This window comes from Gracilinanus agilis, chromosome 5 (assembly GCF_016433145.1).
Source record: "Gracilinanus agilis isolate LMUSP501 chromosome 5, AgileGrace, whole genome shotgun sequence".
NCBI classification, from domain to species: Eukaryota; Metazoa; Chordata; class Mammalia; order Didelphimorphia; family Didelphidae; genus Gracilinanus; species Gracilinanus agilis.
The window spans coordinates 109,880,209-109,902,065 of NC_058134.1; the positions used below are offsets into that span (position 1 = coordinate 109,880,209).

Below are 21,857 nucleotides of genomic sequence, written 5' to 3' on the forward strand. Positions count from 1 at the left end.
CTGTAGCCAACAAGCAATTCCACTGGGTCTTATATGTGTCATTGATCAAGACCTGTTTCCATATTATTATTTGCATTAGGGTGATAGCTGAGTCTACATCCCCAGTTATATATCCCCATTGACTCATGTGATCAAGCAGTTGTTTTTCTTCTGTGTTTCTACTCCTACAGTTTTTTCCCTGGGTGTGGGTAGCGTTCTTTCTAATAAGTCCCTCAGAAATGTCCTGGATCATTGCATTGTTGCTAGTAGCAGCAATTACATTCCATTACATTCTATTAGACCATTACATTCAATTGTATCACAGTGTATCAGTCTCCGTGTATAAGGTTCTCCTGGACCTGCTCCTTTCACTGTGCATCAGTTCATGTAGGTCATTCCAATTAACATGGAATTCCTCCAGTTTATCATTCCTTTCAGCACAATAGAATTCCATCACCAGCATATACCACAATTTGTTCATCCATTCCCCAATCGAAGGGCATCCCCTCATTAAAACCAGTCATGTGAACCTTTCAATTCCCTTTCAGTTCCAGCTTTATCTGTGTTAGTTGCTAAACAAATGGGGACAAAATTAAGAGGGCAAAGGAAACAAAGTGACATGATAATTACATTCTTAGATTCCAAGTATCTAGCAACATAGTTAATTCCCTATAATCTCAAAAGAATATGACCTTTCCACCTATACCCTAGATTCTGCTTGTCAAAGCTAACCCTTCTGTGTGTTCCAAAGATGATATTCCCCTTCTTCCTTTCATAGGACCGAGTCCAATCATCCATTTGCATTTCTTTCTCCTAAATGCTTAGTCTAACTTTCCTTTCTTGTTTTTAAAACAAACAAAATCCTTCCTTTGACCTACATGCCTCCTAGCTAGCATACCATCTTTCTCCTACAGTGTCAAATTTGTAGACTGAACTCACTGCTTCTACTTCTTTATTACTCACTCCACTTCTAGTAAATTTCCTTTCTTAGGTCACCATTCACCTCCCGAATACAAAATCCTGGTCTTTTCCTTGTCCTCATCCTTCTCTTGACTTTCCTATAAAATTTAATACTGTTGACTACCATCTTTTTTCCCCTTAGATTCTTTGTCATTGCTTTTACTACTTTTTGGTTCTCTTCCTATGTGACTGACTTTAGCTTAGCTAATTCATCTAGATTCTTCCTTCTGCCCCACCTCAAGTGTTAGCTTTCTTCTCTCCCCCACCCCCTATCCTCTTGACTGCTTTATCCAGTCCTATGATTTCAATGATCACTTCTATGCAGAGGATTTCCAAATCTATATACCCCCAGCCCTAATTTCTCTTCTAAGCTCACATTGCTACCAGAATATCCTATCCTGTCTGCTAGTGAAACTCAACATGTACAAAAATACATATATCATCTTCCTTCTAAATACTACCCCTTCTAATTTTCTTTCCATCCACCCTGCAAATAAACCATCCTATAAATTGTCTCTCCTGTAAAAAATGTGATCTTGAGAGTAAGGATGGCTACCTTGCTTTTCTCTTTATATCCCCAGAATATAGCACAGAGCTTTGAATATAGCAACTGCTTAATGAATGTATATATTCATTCATTCATTCATATCACCAGTTTCCCAATCAATCAGACTTAACTTTTGATTTAATTTTAATGTTTCTCTTCCTTAATCCTTTTGCTCCATCAAGGCATGTTTAGAAAGGTTATTGACAAGGGACTGTTAGGTGGCTCAGTGGAAAGAGAGCCAGGCCTCTGGATATGGGAGGTTCTGGCTTCAGATTTGGTCTTGGATGCTTCCTACCTGTGTGAGCCTAGGCGAGTCACTTGACCCTCATTGCCTAGCCCAGTGATGGGCAAACTGCAGCCCCCTGAAATGTTCTATCAGGCCTCTCGACATTATTCCTAATCTGACGAATACAATGAATAGGATACAATATGATGAAACTTTGAAAGAGTTGCCTTAGAAACAGACTGACAGATGAGCATTTCCTTTCCTTTGGCCCCCTCTTTAAAAAGTTTGCCCATCACTGGCCTAGCCTTTATCACTTGGTATTGGTATTGATTTAATACAGGAGGTAAGAATTTCCAAAAAAAAGTTGTCAAATCTTGTTTTAATACCACACATAGTAGATTTCTAAGGCAGTGATTCCCAAAGTGGATGCTACCACCCCCTGGTGGGTGCTGCAGAGATTCAGGGAGGCGGTGATGGCCACACTTTTTTTTGTATTTCATTTTCTTCTGAGTTCAATAAATAGTTTCATAATTTCCAGGGGGCGCTAAGTAATATTTTCTGGAAAGGGGGTGGTAGGCCAAAAATGTTTGGGAACCACTGCTCAAAGGGATGAGTTGAGTAAAGAGTATAGTAGATGCAGTTTTATTATTTCTATATAGAAATGTATCTCTATGCAAGTCATTCTCAGATCTATATATCCAGCCCCTGGTCTTTCTTCTGAGTTGCTACCACAATTACCAGTTGCCTCAGACTACTTGTCCTTTAGGTATATCCAAAACTGATTCTGTCTTTCTCTTCCAATCTTTGCTCCTTCCAAATTTTCTTGTTAGTATGCAGAGGATACCACCATCTTCCAGTCACCCAGGCTCCTAATTTTGGTGTCATTTTATTTTTCTCCTCAAATCCTCTTCCTGCTCAGTGAGTGCTGATCCCTTCCTGTTACCTCTAGAATCAAATAAAAAGTCTTCTGTTTGGCATTTAAAGTTTTGTGCACCATAACCCCTTCCTACCTTTCCGGTCTTCTTTTGGTACAGTCCCAGTTTTTGGAGTTCTTCAGACATGGCCACATTCCATTTTTCATCTGTGTCTTTATTCCCTCTATCCTCCATTCTTGGAATAGTCTGCCCCCTCCCTCTACCTCTTGGTTTCTCCAGCTTCCCTCCAGCCTCAGCTTAAGTCCTGCTTTGTGCAAGAAGGTCCTAATTCCTCCAGCTGCTAGTGCTTTCCTCTGTCAGATTACTCTTAGCATCTCAAGATACATTATCTGTCTTATGTTCACTGTGTTCTTTTCATGTTACCTCCCCATTAGAATGTGTTCTCTGAGAGGAAAGTGAATGTTTTTGTCTTTCTTTAGAATCCACGGTGCTTAACACTGTTTATGGCACATACTTAGCACTTGATAAATGATATTTGACTGACTCAATTGGCTTATGTATATAGATCTGCTCTCAGAGAAATAGGAAGGTCCACTAATTCTGCCAGCTCATCACTGGCATCATTATGGTTTTGAAGGACAGGGCAGGGCTTTAGTTTTAGTTTTTAGGTCTTCTCAACTGGCGTCATCCAGAAGTTGCAAGGTGACTTTTTTTACACAGCAGTTCTCAGTAGCAAAAACATTTTTTAATTTTCACTTTCTTCCTGCTTACTACTTTTTATACAGGTCAGAACTTTGGAAGAAAGTATGGGAAGAATGAGTCCAATAACTCAATTATATAACTAAATATTTTGAGAATGGTCTTCATAATTTTATTTCAGTGGTATTAGTCATCATTGTATATGGGCGTGTTGAGGAAATCCATGAAGTTGTTGGTTATTGTGAGAATTTAAACTTTTCTTTCTTTTTTTAAAATGTTCCCCAAGACATCTTTCTCAGAATTGATGAGTATTAGATGAGAAATAATCCAGATTGCTAATTCAGCCTTTAAAGTGAATTTGCTGGAACTTTCTTGATAACTCTTTTTATTTCTTCTGTATTCCGTTGTGTTTTTTTTTTTTGTTTGTTTTGTTTTGTTTTTTAATCTCTGGGAAGTCATTTAACCTTGTGGCAGTGCCAGTAATAACACATTCTAGATTTAATGCTATGAATGACTTGGCAGGCGTGGTCAATTGAATCCTCCTTTTTCTGTCTTTTTTCTTTTTTTGAGAGGGTAAATAAAACATTTCAGAATGTCTCCTTCCTTGTTCTTGATGGAGTGTTTTCTATTTGCTACTTGAGAGTAAATTGAGTGGGTAGGGGGGCAGGGAAGTCCAAGGAAATTTTAACCATTAGTCCTTTCAAATGGTGTGTTTGTTCCTATGCTTCCGTTAGGATAGGTGCTCATTTCCAAATTGCAGGAACTATTATTTTTTTATATTAATACTTTGCACATCCCTATGAAGAAATTTTTCAGTAAACACCTCTAAATTCTTAGGTAAAAATTAGTGGTGTAAATCTCTCAGTTCTCTTGACTATCAGTATATGGGTTCAGTGGATTCATTCAATTGTAATCCAGCTTGAGAATTGATAAAATAATTTGAAAGTTGTATAGAGATCTTGTTGAAAAGACATTTTTTGTTGAAAGTGTGAACCAAGAGGTGTCTTATCAATATGCACTAAATACTACATTGGTGCAAATTGTTTTCTATTTTAAGCTTTTTTTATGAAAGCCTGGAAGATATTCTGTCTTGTGATTAAATTTAAACTTATTTCCTTAGGTCATCATATTAAGACAGAGGAACAAGAATTGGGGTCTTCATCCTGGGTCAGGCAACTTACAACTTCTAGGTATAATCCTCAGGTATGTCTAAATTTAGAAACTTCTTTTCATTTAATCAGTTAACAAGTACTTAAATACTTACTATATGCCAGATACTTATAAAGAGCCTACAGAATAATCATTTGCTTAGTTTTTTATTTTTGTACTATGGAAGTTAAAATGTTACACTATAGGCATTCTTGAACAGCTACTTATTTTTATTAATGCATAATCATGCTGATCCAGTTTTTCATAAGCACAAATACCTACTGAATAGTGAACATATTCATCGTTTTTCATTATCAGTAAGAAAAACTGCCAGCCTGAAGCTCTGGGGAACATAATTTTGATGTGACTGGAATAATTTGATCATGAGGAAATCTTGGCTGTTATGTCTTTAATAACTTGTTCCAAAATCCAAAAATATGATTTTATCACCTGGTCAGAAACCATAGGAATAAAAGAAGGCAACAGCATTAAGAATAGAGGTTGGCTCCTGCCTTACCAGGTTCATCTGCATTTACTCACCTTGGGGAAAAGGGAAGGAAAAGAAGGGAAGTAGAGCCCCCCTTTCCCTGAAGAAGTAGGAGGACTAATGGAGTAAGGGCCAAATTGGTGGTAGCAGTGATGATGGTATTGATAATAATGACAACTAAAGTGTAGTTGTTAATGGGAATAATAATAGCACTTACCTCACAAGGTTGTGAGGATAAAATAAGATCATATTTGTAAAGCACAGCAGTACCTGGCATAGAGGAGGTATTACGTAAATGTTAGTTATTGTTATTATTATTATTATTATTATTATTTAAAAGTTCCTTTTTAAAATGTAGTTATAAGGGTAGCTAGGTGGCTCAGTGGATAGAGAGCCAGGCCTGGAGAAGGGAGGGTCATATGTGGCTTCAGACACTTCCTTAGTTATGTGACCCTGGGCAAGTCACTTAACCCCAAATGCCTATCCCTTATAGCTTTTCTGCCTTGGTTGATTCTAAGACAGAAGGCAAGAATTTTAAAAGTAAAATAAAATGTATATCCTGCAGTGAAGGAATATATGTGTTTAGAGAGAGAATGCTTTGATTATCACTTAGCTTTCATAGTTTAGTTGACTACCAACTGAAAAGAGCTAGGGAGGGGGCACCAGAAGTGAGATATAAGATTTAGGAAGCACCAAAGATGCCCTTTATAGTTTTGCCTAGGTTCCCACCTTTGTTATGTACACAATGAATATCTTTTGCAGGGAGAGAATGAATGAGGAGGAGGAAAAAAGGTTATATGCTTATCTGTTTGGAGTTTCTAGGATAAGGTGGGTGATACTTCCTTTGGTCAGTTTAGCAGGAGCAACTTCAGGTCAAGAGCTGGGTAGGATATATGCTATTATGTGTATCTACTAGAAGAGCTATTTATTCGTTTGTCTCATCAACCTGGTCTAGGAACTATAATGGGAATGATTAGACAGTTTAGAAAGTGTAGGTCTCTCAAATCAGGCATTGCTGATAGTCATATATTTATTATGTATAATTATAGCTTATTAAAGCAAAGATCACATGGTTGTGAAGATAAAATAAGATCATATTTGTAAAGCATAGCAGTACCTGGCATAGAGGAGGTATGTAAATGTTTGGTATTATTATTATTAATTAAAACCTAGTTTAATCAACCTAGATAATGTTTCTGATAAAGACCTGTTTGCTCTTTGAGAGTAAAGAGGGCATGGACCCCAAAGCTTGGAGAAGTTTTAGTTTTTTTTTTAAAACCCTTATCTTCTGTCTTGGAATCAATACTGTGTATTGGTTCCAGGGCAGAAGAATGGTAATAACTAGGCAGTTGGGATTAAGTGACTTGCCCAGGGTCACCCAGCTAGAAAGAGCCTGAGACCAGATTTGACCCCAAAAACCTCCTGTCTGCAGGTGTGGCTTTCTATCCACTGATTCACTTAACTCTCCTGGAGTTTTAATTTTCAGTTTTTCTCTAAGTAGCATATGTTTGTTTCCTTTCTGTGATTAAAAAGGTAGGATGTACATTTGAAACAGCTTGATGCTTCTCTATTTAAATGAACTCTTGATAATGAAAAATGGATAGTGAATTAAAGGACAGACATTGATCAAACTAATTTTAAACAGTTTAAGAAATATAAATCAAGTGACCTAACAAGGAGATGAGAGGAGCCCTTTAAAGCTTTTTAGTAAGTAAACACTTAATTCAAACAGAGAGAGCAGTTATTAAGGCATTACAATAATTGGCCAAGACAATATTGGCTTTAAAATTGTTTGTAGAAAAAGAAGAATGATAGAAGAATTCAAATCCTTATCATCCATAAAACAGAAAGAAGCATGGAGGACAAAATCAGTTCAGTAACAGGTTGGGGAGAGATCCAATTTAAGAAAAGTAATTCCAGGAGCTTTTAAAGGGTGAAAAGGAAGGAGAAAAACAAAACTTATCATCATCAAGGAAAGTAGAGTCACTACACTTGGACTCTAATATTTCAGTTCTTGATCTATTTATAGAGGATGTAGACATAGTAAAAAGAACAAAGAATAGGAAAAGTAGATGGATTAGATTGAGTGATTGAAGAGATCTATGTTGAAGGTGACATAGTTGTGAGAAGATGGAAAATACACAAGATATCTGAAGAATAGAGTGGGAAAATATTGGATTTTATTAATGCAATAAAAAGATCCAAGAAAACAACTACTGACCTGTATGCCTACTTTCCTATATCCATAAATTTTTTACGAAGGTCATGAAGGTGTTAGTGGAGAAGAGGCATGCTTTCACAATCACTGTTTCATGGTGGACCGGAGCTTTATTATCACAAAGTTGACTGAATGATGTAGAGAATTACAAGATCTCTTTTTGCCTTTGGATTGTTGTTTAGAAAAAAAGTATTTGATTTGGTATAGCAAAATGCTGCCTTCTAGACTCTCTTCTGTTGTTGATTTTTTTTTTGGTGTTTTTTTTTTTTTAAGCCCTTACCTTCTGTCTTGGAATCAAAACTGTGTCTTGGTTCCAAGGCAAAAGAGTAGTAAGGGCTAGGCAATGGGGGTTAAGTGACTTGTCCAGGGTCACACAGCTGGGAAGTGTCTGAGGCCAGATTCTAACCTAGGTCTTCCTATCTCTGGACCTGGCTCTTAATTCACTGAACCACCTACCTGCCCCTCAAGGCTCTCTTCTAAAAAAACGTTTCCTTTACATAAATCACAATCTTTCAATATTTCCTTAAAAGAGATAACCCAAACCTTGTTTGATTTGTTAACCCTTGGTTCATAAATATGAAGTGAGTCTTAAGAAAACACAATAGTGTATGCTTGCCAGCAATATTCACCAAGCTACAAGATGGCATGAAATGCTAATATTCGGTGCCCATAGTAGAGAATGAATTAAGCCATTTTGTACCATTGCAAAGTGCCTTATGAACATGATCTCATTTTATCCTCACAACAACATAGTACAACAAAACAAATTCCCACATTGTCCATGTCTAAAAAAATCTGTGCCTTATTCTGCATTTTAAGTCTGTCACCTCTCTGGTGGTATGTTGCATCTTCAGGCCTTTGGAATCTTGGTTTATCACTGGGTTGTTCCAAATTCTAAAGCCTTTCAAAATTGTGTTGTGTTTTTTTTTTTTTCCCTAGAGGATATTATTGTCTTTGTAGAAATTATTCTATTTGCTTACTACTTTACATTAGTTCATAGAGGTTTCCCCAAGTTCCTCTGAAAAGATCTGCTATAAATATTTTGCCCATATGTGTCTTTTTCCTTTTCCTTTTATCTCTGAAGTACAGGCCTAGCAATGCTTGATGAGTCAAAGAATTTGTGAAGTTTAGTAATTTTTTGAGTGAGAATCATTGGACCAGTTTACACTAGTACATCAGTGTATCTGTTTTGCTGTAATTTTTCCTCCAACATTTGTCATTTCCCTCTTTGCCAGTCTGATGGTCCTCTTGGGCAGCAATGCCCTCATTCATGCCTTCAGTACTTCTTATTTGATCTATTGTAATAGCCTCTGAGTTGCTTTCCCCTGCCCTAAGTTTCTCTCCTCTGTTGAAGTGATATGTTACTCTACCATTTAAAAACCTTATTTTGTAATTTGTAATTTCCTTAATGAATATTGATGCAAAAATCTTAAATAAAATACGAGCAAAGAGACTTCAGCAATATATCACAAAGATTATTTACTATGACCAGGTGAGATTTATACCAGAAGAACAAAACTGGTTTAATATTAGGAAAACTATCAGCATAATTGACCATATCAGTAATCAACCAACAGAAATCACATGATTATCTCACTACATAGAGAAATAGCCTTCAACAAAGTAGAACACACATTCCTAGTAAAAACACTAGAAAGCATAGGAATAAGGGCCTTTCCTTAAAACAATCAACAAGTATTATCTGAAATGGGGATGGCTTCCCAGTAAAATCAGAAGTGAAGCAAGGAAGCCCATTATCACCACTCTTATTTAATATTGTACTAGAAATGCTAGCTGTAGAAATTTTAAAAAGAAAAAGAAATTGAAGTAATTAAAATAGGCAAAGAGGAAGCTAGACTATCATTCTTTGCAGATGATATGATATGGTATACTTAGAGAATCAATTAAAAAACTAGTTGAAATAATAACTTTAGCAAAGTTGTAGCATACAAAATAAATCCATAGAAATCATTAACATTTCTGTATATCTCCAGCAAAAGTCCAGAAGCAAGAGTTAGAAAGAGGAATTACTCTAAACCAGTGATGGGCAAACTTTTTAAAGAGGGGGCCAAAGAAAAGGAAATGCTCATCTGTCAATCTATTTCTAAGGCAACTTTTTCAAAGTTTCATTGTATTGTATCCTACTCATTGTAGTGATCAGATTAGGAATAAAGTCGTGTGGCCAGATAGAACATTTCAGGGAGCCGCATCTGGCCTGAGGGTTGTAGTTTCCCCATTACTGCTCTAGAACAGTGTTAGTGAGGTTTTCAAGTTCGCTGTTGAAAATGCAATTTGAAAATGACTATGAACGTGCTCCCCCCCTTCCCCAAGAGTGAAGGGAAGAAGTGGCTTGCTTTGGGCAAAGGAACTGCTTGCTTTGGGCCTCTGAACGGAGGTGTGGGGCATGCAAAAAATGTCGTTGGGTGCTGGGAAGAGGGTGAATGGAGTAACTCTCCTCCTACTGGTCTGGCATGCATACCAATACTTTGCAAATGCTGCTGTAGACAATATAAAATACTTGGGAATCTACCTGACCAGAATTATGTGAGCACAATTACAAAACACTTTTCATACAAATAAAGTTAGATCTAAACAATTAGAAAAAATTAATAGTTCATGTGTAGGCCGAGCTAATACAACAAAAATGACAATCCTATCTAAATCACTTAATTCAGTGCCATACCAATCAAACTATCAAAAAGCTATTTTATAGAACTAGGAAAAAATAACAAAATTTATCTGGAAGAACAAAAGGTAGAAAAAGAATATCAAGGGAACTAATGAAAAAAAATGTTAAGGATGGTTACCTAGCTGTACCAGATCTTAAACTGTACTATAAAGCAGTAATCATCAAAATAATCTGGAACTGGCTAAGAGATAAAGGGATGGATCAAAGGAATAGACGAGGGGAAATGACCTCAGCAATCTAGTGTTAGATAAATCCAAAGATCCCAGTCTTGGGAATAAGAACTCATTATTTGACAAAAACTGCTGGGAAAATTGGAAAATATTTTGGCAGAAATTAGGTATAGATCAATATCTCACACTCTATACCAAGATAAGGTCAAAATGGACATATGATTTAGACATAAAGGGTGATATTATAAGTAAATTAGGGGAACTTAGAATAGTTTACCTGTCAGATCTGTGAAGATGGGAAGAATTTATGACCAAGTGATAGAGATCATTATATGATGTAAAATGAATAATTTTGACTATATTAAATTTAAAAGGTTTTGTACCAACAAAATCAATGCAACTAAGATTTGAAGGGAAGCAACAAACTGTGAAAATTTTTTATAACAAATTTCTCTGATAAAAGATTTCATTTTGCAAATATATAAAGAACTAATTAAATTTATAAGAATCTGAGTCATTCCCCAATTGACAAATGGTCAAAGGATATGAATAAGCAGTTTTCAGATGAAGAAATCAAAGCCACCAATAAAAATGTTCTAAATCCCTCTTGATTAGAGATATGCAAATTAAAATACCTCTTAAGGTACAACCTCACACCTATCAGATTGGTCAACATGACAGTAAAGGAAAGTGATAAATGTTGGAGGGGATGTGGCAAAATTGGAACATTGGTGCATTGCTGGTAGAGTTGTGACTGAATCCAGCACAAAGGGCTATATATAAAACAGTGCATACCCTATGATCCAAAATACCGAAACTAGGTCTGACTCTCAAAGATATTAAAAAAGAAAAGTAAAAAGACAAAAATACTCATAGCCGCACTCTTTGTGGTGGCAAAGAATTGGAAATTAAGGGGATGTTCATCAATTGGGGAATGGCTGAATAAACTGTGGTATAGGATGGTGATGGAATACTATTATGCTGTAAGAAAATGATGAACAGGATGATTTCAGAAAGAGCTGGAAAGAAATACATAAACTGATGCAGAGTGAAATAAGCAGAACCAGGAGAACATTGTACACAGTAACAGCAATATTGTGGAATGATCAGTTGTTATAATCTTTGCTATTAATAGCAATATAATAATCCAGAACAATTCTGAAGGACTTATGACAATGAATGCTATCCCCTCCAGAGAAAGAAGGAACTGTTGGAGTTGGAATGCAGATGTAAGCATATAGTTTTTCACATGTTTATTTTTGTTTTTGTTTTATGATTATTCACTTACAAAAAAGAACAATATGGAAATATGTTTTACATGATAATACATGTATAACCTAAGGCAAATTGCTTACCAGTTCTGGGAGGGGGTGGGAAGAGAGGAAAAGGAGACAATTTGGATCATATAATTTCTGAAAACTTGTATAAATTTGTTATTACATGTAATTGGGAAAAATGATAATAAATCGAAAGAGTCAAAAAAACCCACAACCAATGAGACAATAGCTATGGACTACCTGTTAAGAATTCTCTTACTTAACAAAGTGTTTATAGTTAGGGCATGCGTGGAATTATATTTTAAAAGAAACAATGTCCAAGCCTAGAGATGGGAGATACCGAGTTCAAATTTGGCCTCAGCTCCTTCCTATCTGTGTGACCCTGGACAAGTCACTTAACCCCAGTTGCCTTAGCCCTTAATTTTTCTGCCTTAAAACCAATACTTACCACTGATTCTAAGACAGAAGGTAAAGTTGTTTTTTTTGTTTTTAATTAAAAAATAAAAGCAGTGCCAAATCCTTTAGTGAAAAGATATGCTTTATACATTGTCAGATAAAGTAACTATTGTTTTTGTCCAACTGCTTTTCTCTGTTTGAAGGGAATGAATGTTCATTTGGTTAATGGTAAGGAAATATATTTAGGAATGACAAAAAAAAGAAAAGATATCAATAAAATTATTTCTAAAAATTGTTTTAAGATATGCTTCAGGGTCAATAATCATATCTCTTAACTATGTTCACACCACCTGGGTTGTGATTTCAGAGTGCTTCACTTATATAGGTGAATCAATTAATTTTATTTTTTTAAATTAACATGTGTTTATTTTGTTTATTCTTTAGAAAAAATTTTTCCATGGTTACATGATTCATGTTCTTGCTCTTCCTCCTCCCACGCCCCCCTCCCCCAGTAGCTGACACACATTTCTACTGGTTTCTTCCTTGATCAATGGATCAAGACCTATTTCCATATTATTGATAATTGTTCTAGGGGTGGTCATTAAGAGTCTACATCTTAATCGTGTCCACATCAACCCAAGTGTTCAAGCAGTTGTTTTTCTTCTGTTTCAACTCCTGTAGTTCTTCCTCTGAATGTGGATAGCATTCTTTTCCATAAATCCCTCAGAATTGTCCTGTGTCATTGCATTGGTGCTAGTACAGAAGTCCATTACATTCTATTTTACCACAGTGTATCAGTCTCTATATAATGTTCTTCTGGCTCTGCTCCTTTCACTCTGCATCAATTCCTGGAGGTTTTTCCAGTTCACATGGAATTCCTCCAGTTTATTATTCCTTTGAGCACAATAGTATTCCATCACCAGCATATACCACAATTTGTTTAGCCATTCACCAGTTGAAGGGCATACCCTCCTTTTCCAGTTTTTTGCCACCACAAAGAGCGTAGCTATAAATATTTTCTTACAAGTCTTTTTATCTATGATCTCTTTGGGGTACAAACCCTAGCTATGGTATGGCTGGGTCAAAGGGTAGGCATTCTTTTAGCGCTCTTTGGGCATAGTTCCAAATTGCAATTAATTTTATAAAGTGAGGAAATTAATTATTATTGGTAGGAAACAAATAAGTAGGGAGCAGCTAGGCAGCTCAGTGGATTGATAGCCAGGCCTAGACAGGAGGTTCTGGGTTCATGTAAATGAATTGATTATTGATTATAAGCTGATTTGATACTCTGCTTGTTGTGCTTACAAATCGCTTTTACTTCACCTGTATTGCCTAACCCTTAGTGTTCTGCTTTGGAACCAATACATAATATTGATTCTAAAATGGAAGGTAAGGGTTTAAATAAATAAATACTAAAATAAGTTTCTAATCATCTGTTCATTATGCCTTGTTTGTATGTCCCTAATAAGAGGGTAGAGAGCAGCATTATATTGAGAGTCTTATCATTGTCATGCTTAGTGAACTAGGTTTCATTATCTCTAATCGTTTTTCCCCAAGCTTTTGTAATCTATATTAGATTGTCACATTTCTCTGCCTTAATTGACAGGAATAATTAAAATAGTGTTGACTTAAAATTGCTTCATTTTGGTAATAATTCAATAGCTACCACTGGATTTCTTTTAATGTTTTTGTTTTGCATTCCAAATTCTCTCTTTCCCTCCACTTCCTCTCAAACCCATTGAGAAGCAAAAAATATAATACCCTATATATGTGTGTGTGTGTGCGTGCGTATATATGTGTATTGTAAAAATAAATGTAAATGAATTGATTATTGATTATAACTTGATTTGATACTCTGCTTCTTGTGCTTACAAAGTATCTTCAGTTTATATAATTGAAGTGAAGCTTATAAGTTAACTTCTCATTAGGGCCAGGTGCAAGGACACTAAGGAGACTCTTGTTATATAAAAATAAGCTATTTAGACAGTGAGGATAAAAAAAGGATTTCTAACTCTAAGGGATTCTAATTCCATCCAAATAAAATTCCCTGGTTCCATAAGGAACCGCTTCTCCTATTTCCACAGGCTACCCTGATCCTTCCTGATCTGACTAACCCAAATTTTCGCTATTCTACCATTAACTTAACACTGTTATCCTTATAAGAAGTTATAGACCAGCTGGCTGAGCCTCAGCAAGAACCAAGTTAGGATTCTGAGCCTTAGCAAACTCAGAATCCAAACCAAAGACCAGGTCTTTCTTTGGTAATCTCAGATATAAAAACAAGTTTTGAAAAGGATTAGAAAGTCACTAGTGTTTCCCAAGTTAGAAAAGGGAAATAACTTAACTCCTCAGGTTTTGCCCTCCTTTCCTTTTACCTCAGACAAGAGAGACAAAAGAAGATGTCTCCTGCTCCCAGCACTGAGAGAGAGAGAGAGAGAGAGAGAGAGAGAGAGAGAGAGAGAGAAACTAACTGCCACAGAAAAACTGTCAAACTGTCAACATTTTAAACTGACACTCTGTCTCAGAATTGTTTAAAACTCCAATTAATTCTCAAGCCAGCTTCTCTACTTCTTATCTCCAAACTAATATACAAGACTTAATTTCTAATATCATCCTTATATATGCATGAAGTCATGCAAAACATATTTTCTCTAGCCATGTTGTCAAAAAAAAATTAAGAGAGGGCAGCTGGGTAACTCAGTGGATTGAGAGTCAGGCCTAGAGACAGGAGGTCCTAGGTTCAAATCTGGCCTCAGACACTTCCCAGCTGTGTGACCCTGGACCCCCATTGCCCACCCTTACCACTCTTCCACCTAGGAGCCAATACACAGAAGTTAAAAAAAAAGCAAGAGAAATAAAGAAAGTAAAAACATATATGCTTCCATATGCACTCAGAGTTTATCAGTTTTTTCCTTGCAGGTGGATAGCAGTTTTCACTATAGATTCTTTGAAATTGTCTTGGATCATTGTCTTGATCAGAGCAATTTTCCAGAGTTGATCATCCTTTCAATATTACTGTTACTGTGATCAATATTCTAGCATAGGAGTTCTTAACCTGGCATCTATGATCTTTAAAGAAAGAATTCAATAATTATATTCATTATAAATGGATTCCTTTGTAATCCCATGTATTCTATTTTACGCATTTAAAAAATATTCTGAGAAGGAATCTATAGGTGTCATGAGACTGCCTGAGAGTTCCATGATACACAAAAAGGTAAAGGATCCCTGAGCTAGCTCGTTTTTTAAAGAAAACTTTCAAAGCCAGAGAAAGCCCAGGGCCCCAGGATGAGCCATTCTAAGTGCCAGATTCCATGTGTGGATTCAGATGTTTTGTTTCCTTGGTTGCAGGATCCAGGTAAAGCTCAGAAACATATCAAAAAAGAAGATTCATCGGAATTCACTCAGAAGGTTCAAAGTAGAAGTTACATGGACGGCTGTGGTTCAAGCCTCCAAAATGGGAAGTGTGCACAAAATCCAAGCTATGTGCCAGGCACATGCCAGATGAGCAATGGCAGTTTTAGCCCAGAAAGTTCTGGGGGTGAAACTTCCTTTTCTTTACCACTACACCCGATTAAGCGACCTGCTTCCAACCCACCGCCCATCAGCAACCAGGCAACTAAAGGTAAGGGGCTTTGCAGCTCTGTCTGGTCTCCCCACTTGAAATAGAGTATCTAGTTTACTTTAGAAGGGGAACAAATGAAACAAAGGATTTTAAATCATATCCTACAGAAAGCCCATGTGGTCATAAACTGCCAAAAATAAGAAAAGGACCAGAGAGCAGGAGATTAGTGATCAGCAGATATAGAGTGGTTCATTTATGGACAAATATGTATTAAACTCAGCTTGGTGCTCCATAGCTGTTAGGTCATGGGTACCAGACAATGAGGACTTCCCTAGCCTATAACCCTGGTGTTCTGAACTCTAGAGGGAAAGGAAGCATGTATATGACATACATGCCAGCTACTGAACTAAGCACTTTTCCCACATTTCTCTCATTTGATCCTAACAACAACCTTTTGAGGGTAGGTGCTATTATCAACATTTTACATTTGAAGTAACTGAGGTGAACAGAAATTAAATGACTTGCCCAGAGTCACAAAGCTAGCATTTGTCTGAGGCTGGATTTATACTTGGGTCTTTCAGACTCTGGATCAGTGCTCTATTTACTGTACCTCATAACTGCCTCACTAGGATGATCTAGGAGCAAGAGTCTAAAATTACCTGTGTTGCAGATTTTCTGACCACAGAAACACAAATGATAAACAAAGTCTCTAAGCCATAAAGAAATGGGTTTATTACAAGAGGGCCGATCTCCCAGTAAAGCCAGACTTCTTGTCAAGACCAAAAGACCCCAAGCCTTGTGAAAGGACTTCTTTTCTACCCCAAGAATATCACAACACACATCACAAGACAGTGATGAAAATAGAGAGATGTGGATTGGTTGAAGTAATCAGGAAATACTTCTCCTTGGTAGAAGTCACTTGATAAACAAGGGGAGAGTGGGGGGGACTGAGCCTTACTTTCTAAGCCTGATGATGTCAAGGATGACGTATAAGATGACCAGGGTAAGGAGGAGGTACCAGGCCCCCAAGTGGACCAAAAGCCTGATGGTGTATACTGGGCTGTATACAAAGGTGAAGGAGTATCACCAGGCTTCTAACCCAGGCAAAAGCCTCTGTGCTGGGGCCAGCTGGGTAGCTCAGTGGATGGAGAGCCAGACCTAGAGATATGGGAGGTCCTGGGTTCAAATCTGGGCTCAGACACTTCTCAGCTGTGTGACCCTGGGCAAGTCACTTGACTCCCCATTGCCTAGCCCTTACCACTCTTCTGCCTTGGAGCCAATACACAGTATTGACTCCAAGATGGAAGGTGAGGGTTTAAAAAAAAAAAAAAAAAAAAAGCCTCTGTGCTAACAAAGACCCAGTCACAGATTCAAGACCATGATTGCTGAGGGGGCATGATATAGCAAGTTATAAGCAAAAGCGAAAACTAGCCTGTGCTAACAGTGATATACTCAAGCAGTTATCTTACTTTAAAACTTATATTAAATTACTAAATTAATCATAAAAGGCCTACTAAAATCATCACTTATGCTAACATTATTTACCTCTCTTAGAATTATAATTATGATTAACTCAATACTACTGCTAACATTTAAAATCTAATCCTCATATAAGGGGGTAGGAGATTTTTCACTCATATTATCCCTTCTCTGATCCAAAGAAAACTGCAAGCAGTTTTCTGCTGGATCACCTGTCATTGTTTAATTTTTTAAAGAGTCCTGGGATCTGCTTTGTTCTGCAATATCCCTTAACAATGCCAAAAGGGTCTTACCTGGTATATTTTAATATTGTCATAGAGAATACTTCTCTGCACAATATTCACTTTCTTGGTTTAGAGAGCATTTTAGGCTCTTGATCCTTGTCTTTTCCCTTTTAAAATTTATTTGTGTTACTTTAATGCTTTGAGAAATTAACATTCATGACTGTAGTTAGTATCTTATAAAGATTTCCTCATAAGAAAATTGAAAGAGTAATAGCTCACTTTTTTCCCCCATAGAACTCTATTTGTTACTCTTTACTCTTTCCATATCTCTTCAACACGGGTTGTACATGTATTATTATTCTCAGTCTGTCACTTTCTAGTAAGTGATAAACCAGATTTATTGACAAGCTTTTCTTTCTGTCTTTTAAGCTACCTCTTCAAAGTGCATTTTTCATCTTACTATCAACTAAATAATGTCTCCCATAAAAAGAGCATTATCCTAGAAGTATTATAATTATTTTCTCAATGGAAGAAGAGAAATATGTGGAAATACAGATGTAATTTGGTTTGTCCAGACTGTGTGATGTTTTACCTTCAAATAATTAGGCATTTCCATTTAGAATATACAGCTTGTAAGCAACACTGCCCTTTCTTCAAAAAACAAATATCTATTGATGAGTACTGTCTTCTTAATCCTAGTTAACATGCTGGTGTTAATATTTGTAGGTAAACGTCCAAAGAAAGGAATGGCAACCGCCAAGCAGCGCCTTGGGAAGATCCTTAAGTTGAACAGAAATGGCCATGCACGCTTCTTTGTGTGATGGTAGCCTTTATTGCTGCCACTCTCACCTTTGGAGACCAGTATTGAGGGCATTGGGGCCTGGAGCTTCTGCTGTTCCTCTGCTTGAAGCAGACTTGCATGTACAATATAAAACACTGCCTGAAGAACAAAATGAACCTGATGCTGCATTTTCACTGTGCCACACCCACTGAGCAATAACCATTGTGGACCTGGTGGGGGGAGGATGAAGGAGGGGAGAACTTTAAAAGAGACCAGGAGCTAGGGCTGGTCTCTTGTCAGGGCTTGAGTATCATTTTGTTGTTGGTAGTGTCTTGACTTATTTTCAGTGGTAGGGTAAAGAAAGTTATTGATAATTTATTTAACAGATTTTTTAAAAAGTTGACAACTTTTAAATTCTTTCTTTTTTAAGCTATTTATTTGGAAGACTCGTGGGGAAGTATCTCACTAATTTAGATTTAAGAATGTGAAGGTTTTTAAATTATTTTTGATAGCGTGTGTTACGTGTGGTAAAGAGCCATAGTAACAGTAATTTGTTTGAACTCTTAAAATTTGAAATTCAGGTTAAAGTCTTAAACAGGGATTTGATGCATTAATTATTTTAAATTAAGATGTATATGAAATTCATTTTATTTTATATATTTTGTGTTTTTTTAAATAAGCTATTAGCGTGGCTTTTTCTAACTTACAAGTTGCATATTGTCATCCAGGTTAGTTAACTTATTCCATCTTCTTTTTCTGTTGTCCAGCATTTTCTGACAACTGAAGAAGAATCTTTGCTTTACAGGGAAACAACTTCAATACCCAAGGCTTTCCAAAAAAAAAGAAAAAGAAATATCTTACAAAAACCAAACCAAAACAAACTAACCCACTTCTTTTTCTCACTTTGACAGTTGTGGTTTTCTACTTAGAAAATAACCAGACATTTTGAATTTTCATTTGTACATTTGATGTTAGGTCCCAAAGAAAAGTGCTTTTTAATATCCTTTTCCTCATTCAGAAGAAAAAAAACTATATGATTGGTATAATTTAATTATGTTAGCATTTGTTTAATGAGTTCCCTTTGAGATTTTGTTGTAGGAGGGCAGTTGAAGGTGAGAAGGAGGAGTCAGGAATAACAAATACCTGCCTTTATAGGCTACTATAATGAGTTAAAAATATTAAATCCTTATTGTTTGGGGGGGAGTGCATGATTTGGCCTGACATGTATATAAAGCTACATTAATTAAGCCCTATCATAATAGGCTTCTGATATATTAAGTTATAGAGGAACAGCAAGGGTATTGAAGAAGTAGGATTGATTGTTTTATCTTATAACCTTTGAAGATTTAATATAAGCCGGAGTTTGAGGTGAAGTAGGTGGTTCCTGCAGTTTACTCCCTCTTAGCCAATACATAAAGAAGATGAGATTTATTTTTTAAAGTAAACATTTGTCTGTTTTGAACACACTACTTATTGAATGCCAATTTTGGGTTGCTTGTTTAGTAGCTTATATTTTTCAATTGATATTTTTTGGTAACAATTTAAATACTGAATGGGGTTGGAGTGTAAAAATAGCTGTTCTTGATTCTGACAAAAAGGGCATTTTGTATGTTCCAACAAAGAATTTCAAGTCTGAGGGAAATGGAATAGGCTTTATTTTTATGATGAAGAAATATACCCATACCATTGATTTGTCTTTCATTTAGCAAACAGACAGGATTTATGTTTTTGTGCTATGATTTATGTTGTTGAGCTAAAACAAGCAGACTATATCTCCTCCCAGATTTACATTTTTATTTTCCTTTTATCCTATCTTCCTTCCAAAGTTTAAAGGAATAAATTATAAATAGGTGATGAATTTACCCTTCCTTAGTTTTTCCAAGCCCAGGATACATCTCAAGACAGATCCATTTCTGGTTGTCAGGGAGAAGAATCTATCAACATAGGATGTCTATAAAGAGCTCACTTTAAGCTATGTCCACACTATGCCAAAACAACTAGTTGAGAACTGAATTATTCAGCAAGTCAACTAGTTGATTATTTTTTCTACATGATGCCAAAAAACTGGTTTGACTGATCTTTTCTCCCACTGAAATGAAGTAATATTTTGGTTTTGTGTAGACAGTGTTGATGTCAGGGATAGAATACAAATAGATTATTGCCTATGCTGATTTTTTAAAAAACTAAGATATGTACTGATCTAATTTGTAGCCACAGTTATAGATATTTGTAGCTGCCTAACTTTATTTTCTTTAGCCAGATAACCTAAAATCAAACTGAATTATTTTATGGATTATATTACATGTCCTATAGTCAACCTTTATATACTTTGATTATGAGTAAATAATAACTATGAGTAGCCAGTATATAAATTCTGAAAATGAGCTTCACTTAATAGAATCAAATCACCATCCCCAAAGTAATTCCAATAACTAGATAATTTAGTTTAAAAGATGCCTCTAATAACCGCTACAGCTGAAATGAGAATTATATGTTTCTGATTGAGGGGAACCATAGCTATAATTCCATTGACCTTCTTTTCAAGTCCTCTGGGGACACCAAGTCTTGCCAAGGTTTCTTGGTCTTTCATGTTTTGTTCTGGAGGAGATAACTGTATTTATATCTAGTGCTAGAAGTCTCCCCTTCTAAGAAGTGAGGAGTTATAGCACAGAGATAGTTCTTCTCAAGCACCTCTTCTAAAAGATAACCAGGATAATTACATTTTGTGAGACCCTCCCATTATCTCCCATTTAATTTGATAGAACCAATGAAGCACCTTCAACAGCCCCCATTGCACAAAGTGTCTTAAAAACTTTCAGGCTTGGTGACAGAAACATTTTTCAAGTTTTTTCAGAGCACTGCTTTTTGCAAATAGTTCATATAGGTCATGACAGGCTCAGCAAGTTTATACGGAATAGTTTTGGGGCAGTTAACTAGCCGTAATAGAAGGATTCAAGACTTCCAAATTTGAAATCATGACTTTAGCTATCCAATTTTTACATAATAATAGACAGTAGTTTAAGTTTTCTTATAGATTTTTCTTCTTCTGTTAAGTTTATAATCTCAAGTAATGCTATACCATGAACTAATGGTTAATAACTAAACAGCATAATTTAGTAAGATCTACAACTAATAACTTTATAATAGTCCAGTTTTTTTGGAAATACTTTTAAAAATATTTCTTTGATCAGTATCATTTAGAGTATTATATGCAAAGAAGGAATTTCTGATCTACCTGTTTTTATTCATAAAGGTAAAATGGTTCATGTTATCATTAGTTGAATACTTAGTTTGATTCTAATTTCGAGACTGTCAAAAACAACCACAATAGCCAACTCTCCCTAACAAATGTACTCTTAGTATTTGCCAAATGAAAAGGTATTTTGTCAAGCACCTGCTATGTACTACATGTGTGAACTGAGGGAACAGAGGGAGAGGGAGTCTTTGAGTATATCTCCCTGTTTAGCTTTTTTACCTTTCGGGTTCCTGAAATGAAAGGATCGGGGGGGGGGGGTGTTACAGCATACTTTTATTCATTTAATCTAAGACAGATCACTGTAGAATTAAAACAAACCCAGAAGTACTTGAAATAGGAGCTATGAAAAGTTGATCATTTTAATGTTTGTAACTTAAAACTGATTTAAAAATTGCTATTTTTATGAATGGGCACATTTTTACTATACCATAAAAACCTTAAAGAAGTGAAAATGACACAGATCCTAACATTTATTTCCTAATGGGAAACTCATTACCAATTTTTTGAAAGAGTTCTGAAAAAAAAATTTAACAAGAGGCTGAGTAAAAAGAGGTAGATACAATTCTTGAAGTAAGATGATTCATGTGTTAGTGAAATGAGAAAGTGATACCATTTGCCCTAAGAACAATAAGGTAATTTTAAAAATCTTAACAGATACTAGAATATTGGTACTCAATGAGTGTGGGGTAGAAAAGAGAGAAATTGGATTTTTGCTGATTAAAAAAATAAAACATAATTAAACCAGTATAATAGAATAACTTTCTAAAAAGAAATGAGCTATCATCATACATCTCCACCTCTCAGGTGAAGGTAATATGAAATTTTAAACCATCTTGAAGACTGGCTTCAGTAAGGAAATTCTTAAAAACAAGGTGTTGAG

The 21,857-nt window shown here is 35.9% G+C and overlaps 1 protein-coding gene across 1 annotated transcript in view; it reads left to right on the forward strand.

Annotated features, from left to right (window-relative positions):
• KDM7A (lysine demethylase 7A) overlaps positions 1-19,136 on the forward strand; it is a 107,030-nt gene extending 87,894 nt beyond the window's left edge. Inside the window, exons 18-20 of the mRNA XM_044679398.1 lie at positions 4,407-4,489; positions 15,024-15,297; positions 17,667-19,136. Of these exons, the coding sequence (XP_044535333.1) occupies positions 4,407-4,489; positions 15,024-15,297; positions 17,667-17,761 (452 nt within the window). The 3' untranslated portion in view covers positions 17,762-19,136. The remainder of the gene's footprint in view (positions 1-4,406; positions 4,490-15,023; positions 15,298-17,666) is intronic.
• The last annotated feature ends 2,721 nt before the right edge of the window (positions 19,137-21,857 follow it).